This window comes from Prunus avium, chromosome 3 (genome assembly GCF_965620075.1).
Source record: "Prunus avium chromosome 3, drPruAviu1.hap1.1, whole genome shotgun sequence".
NCBI lineage: Eukaryota > Viridiplantae > Streptophyta > Magnoliopsida > Rosales > Rosaceae > Prunus > Prunus avium.
Window position 1 is genome coordinate 38,154,958 of NC_142286.1, and position 4,346 is coordinate 38,159,303.

General features: G+C 40.1%; 1 protein-coding gene across 1 annotated transcript; it reads right to left on the minus strand.

Moving 5' to 3' along the window:
- Positions 1-233: 233 nt before the first annotated feature.
- Positions 234-3,998, minus strand: LOC110760880 (cullin-3B). The gene is made up of 2 exons (XM_021963226.2): positions 3,400-3,998; positions 234-2,429 (listed from the first exon to the last, which is right to left on the minus strand). Exons 1-2 carry the CDS (start codon positions 3,558-3,560, stop codon positions 389-391), a joined length of 2,202 nt encoding a protein of 733 aa, XP_021818918.1. The 5' UTR covers positions 3,561-3,998; the 3' UTR covers positions 234-388.
- Between the last annotated feature and the right edge of the window lie 348 nt (positions 3,999-4,346).

Consider the following 4,346-nt stretch of genomic DNA (forward strand, 5'->3'; position numbering starts at 1 on the left):
CACCAAACACTTCCAGTTGCAAAAATTATTTTTAAAGCTGCTTATTTTTTAAGCACCGCACTCCCAAACGCTACCGAAGCCATGGCAATAATTTTCACAAACCCAGCACTGGATGAGGGCAAATGGTATAGTAGTGATCAAAATTAGATAGGGGGCAGAATATGATTACTTACCGATGATTTCCGCATTTCCATCCATCCGACTCAGAAAAGTTTAATAAACATGAGGGGAGATTAAGCAACAAAGAGGCATTAATTGAACTTCATTCGAATCCACCCAAAGCCCGTAATGATCAAAGAACAACATTCCAACTAACCAAATGTAGGATAAATCATACAGGCTTTGCCATAAGCAGCCATAACAAAATAAATCAAAACATACTGTTTCTTCAAGCAAGGTACCTGTACAATTTTCTATCTGTTTTATCCCTCTCCAAAAACTCCCGCTCAATGAGAGACTCGATTCGTTTCTTTATTACAACAGGGTTGGGCAAGAATCGCGCCTGCAGCTGTTTAGTGACCTCAGCAACGATATTATTGTGATCCAGTACCCGCCTAGACTTCATGATCCTCACAATTGCTGCCTCAATCTGGGGCTTCCTGTCTTCCTCTACTCTCTGCCTGGTTTCTTGATTTTCTGGTTCAGACTCCCTTTGCGCAACCACAGTACCTATCTTTACCTTGAAGAACTTGCTTGTGAACTTGTCATTAAAGAAGAAGGCATCGTCCTCAGCTATGTCCTTGCTCATTGGCTCCTTCCGAAGAACATTCTTCCCTTTAACACAGGCCAAAGATTGCAGACACCTCTTCAAGTCAGAGGCTGGTATCTCCGTAGCCTGTTCAATTTCCCTATAGGTCAACCGGTCAGTGTTGTTGAATAGCATGAGCACGCACATCTGGTATGTGGAAACATTCAGCTCATGCTTCTGGCCCTTTCCAAAAGTCGTTTTCAAGTCAGCTGTACCCATATTTGTTTGCCAGGACAATCTCCGCCCAGTATGGGTCCCGAGATAATAACTCTTGAACTTCTCACATACCCACAAAATTTCTGCTGGAAGGTTGCACGTGGCACTTGGCTGAGTAGGCCAGGAACCTGTTGTGAGGACCTGAACAGCTAGTGTTGGGCTATCACCTAACTGAGGTCCAACGGCTGAGTAGAATACATGCATTGTATCCTGAGAGGTCTTCATATCAGTGAACATACCCTCCAATTTAGAAGTGAATTGATATCCACACTCTGTTTTGAGCTTAACAATAAGACTTCTTTCTGCATCATCAGAAACAGTTTTCCCAGAAAGAAGCCTCTTTGCCAAGTGTTGCTTGTAATACTTTTCAAACACATCTTTCTCTTGAAGGTAACGGAAAAGCATCATGACCTTGTCCAGTACAACTTCTACATCCTCCTCACTGACCCCTCTTAATCCTTTCCGAAGCTTGTCATCCACAAACAGAGAAATGAATTCAGGGGACCTGGCATTCAAATTAATGAAGTATTCAAAAGAAGAATTTAGAGCATTCTGGAATGTCTTGTCATTGTTAAATGCCAAATTGATAACTTTGTCATATTTGTCCTTCAAATCCAGGAGACGCTGCACGAAATCTACAGGATCCCTTAATCTTTCTGGGTCAGTAACTAGCTGTTTGCCAGTATCTCGGATGTAAGCAGTCATGACATCTCTGACTATCACAAGTCCGTTCTGCACCCTGCGAAACAAGCTATACATTCTCCCCAAGTCATCATATTTGTCATCCACAAGCATATTAACTAAACCTGAGCTCTCCATATGAACTAGTCTGTTCATGTGACTTTCAATCATCTCCTTTTCCACCACATTTGTTATCTTAGCTTCACTTCTAGCGTCCAAGTAATGGGACACTCTCTCCATTTCTTCCATTAAGCGTCTCTCAGCCTTCTTTAAATAGTTCCCACAGTCACATGACTCTATGAACTCTTGAGACTCACAACGGTAAAAATCCGCTGAAACCTCAAGAAAATGCTTCTCAAAGTCGTCTTGGTAAACAGAATAACCCAAATCCATTAACATTTTTATAATATTCCTCATCAAGCCTCTGTTAATTACTTCGCCACTCCTTTCTCTATGCACAAGCTCAAGAAGTGTATCCAAAAGCCTAGCCTGGGTTTTGCTAGAGTGAACTACAACATCCCTCCACAGGTTCAACCCAAGCTCATGAACGGGGGTTTTGTGGGTGCTTGGGATAAAAGTCCTGTCCATGTACATCAATATGTCTCGAATCATCTGCAATGCCTTGTTATGATCTGCCCATTTCCTGTTCAGCTCTTCCAAAAACAACTCTCCCTGAGCAGCTTCAATTGATTTAGATATTTCTTTTAGATGATAAGTCATGGTTGTCACCAGACCAGAGTACAGTTTCTCTCCAAATTTGTGCAGCACCATATTGTAGGCATTCCTGAATGTATGCAAATATTCTTAAACATCAGAAGCATAAAGTTTCAAGAAGTGAAAGAAACAGTGGTTAAAAAGTAAGATTCAAATGCTCTTGCAAGTTATCTTGCACTGATGAGATATAACCAACTGAAAATGTTACTTATTCAAACTTTTTCTACCCACTTTTTTCCACCAACCTACGTGACCCAAAGTATGCACACAACATCAAAGCATGCACCCAAAGTACGCACAGGATCATTCGAAAATCATGAAATACAAAACCCTTTGTGTCAACAAGAAACAGAAAGGAAAAACAGAAAAATGATAGGGAACTCACCCAAGTCAAAAAAAGGGAGCAAAATTAAAGTGCAGAAAGTAAAATGCGTGACAGATAACCATCAAATGAACAAGAAGGAAATAGAAGAGAGAATAGTAACATTCTCAAGCATGAATGAGCACAAATTGTAGAATAGAACAGATATCCTTGACCCCTCATGATCAATTGCAAAGATATCCTAGAAACCTTGTGATCAACTTTAAAGAATCGATATCCTAGAAACCTCATAATTGAACTTTGGAACCAAATATGCCTACACTCTCCAAGATATTCCAACTCTTTAGGCAGCCTAGAACCATGCACTTTCCTACCATAACCACCCACACTAAGCTCTCACCCTACCAATATGCAAGAAGACCATAAGGCCATCAGTTAGACTTTAATCAACATATAATCTGAAAAATGGATCAGCGAAAATAAAACAGATGAAAAAGCAATTTTGCACCAGGAAAGTAACTTAAGAGTAAGGGGATCAGACTGAAACGAGTTACTCAAAAGAGAGCCATCAAAACCTAATAATGCTCAGAACTAAAGTTATCCAACCATTTCCAACAGACCCAAACAAAAAGTGACCTTCGAATCAGTATCATCAATACTTCAATACCCAAAAAAAGATCATACATACATATGCTAGGTGTAAGCAAAAGTCACAAACCTATAAAGCTCTTCGAAGCTAAGCCCGCTAGCATTGTGATTGTAAATTTCGTGAATCGCATGTTCCAGGATCTTCCAGGTCTTCTCAGCGTACTTGGGATCAACCACGACCCGATGCTTAAAGGCCTCAATTTGGAAGTTCCTCTTCTTCTGAGCACTCATTTCTCAAATTTAACTTATCGCAGGCCCTAAATACTCGATAAAACCGATCCTCAGTTTGAATCGAGCCTGAAAGAAGCTTCGCAAACCCTCAATCCAAAACCAAAAAACCCGATTGAGATTGAATGGTTTGGGTTCGGTGAGAAAACCCTAGCGGTTGACCCGAATTTAGAATACGATCGAACAAAATTAGAGCATGAGAAAAGGGTTTTGGAGTCCAAGTGGGTTTGAGATGAAGAAATATAATAAAATTAGGGTTTGGGAATGAAAAGGGGGATGAATCAGTGGAAATAAAGGGGAAATTGGGGATGATGATACTGGAGAGGAAAGGAGAGAGAGATAAGAGAGAGAAAATGACGAAGGCTGTATTAAAATATTATTGCACTTCTAAGAAGTTGTTTCATTATTTCATCTTCTTTCTTTTTCTTCAGTACAACAACTCTTTTCTCGTCTTTAGGTCTCTTTCGATTTGAAAGCAAGCACACTGAGAAAGAGAGAGAGAGAGAAAGACCATTCAACCCCCACTTCCCCTTCAGTCTAACCTTGCAAATGGATGGGCTCTTTTGAGAATCCAACTGAAGTAACGTATATATGTGGGTCGCCGCCGCTCCCTCACCTCATCTCCCTCTTAAAACAACTATTTATTCTTTTACTTTTGTAAACGTATATTTTCCATTTGGATTTTTAGTTTACTTTTTGGTTTACATCACCATCACAAGAAAACACTGCTACCATTTAATTAATTGGTGCATTTTTGCTCACCACTTTAATCATAGGTGTACCCTTACC

Coding starts and splice junctions, on each gene's coding strand:
- LOC110760880 (XM_021963226.2), bottom strand. CDS start 3,560: ATGAGTGCTCAGAAGAAGAGGAACTTCCAAATTGAGGCCTTTAAGCAT. Junction 2,430..3,399: donor AGCTTCGAAGAGCTTTATAG/GTTTGTGACTTT, acceptor GCATACATTCAG/GAATGCCTACAATATGGTGC.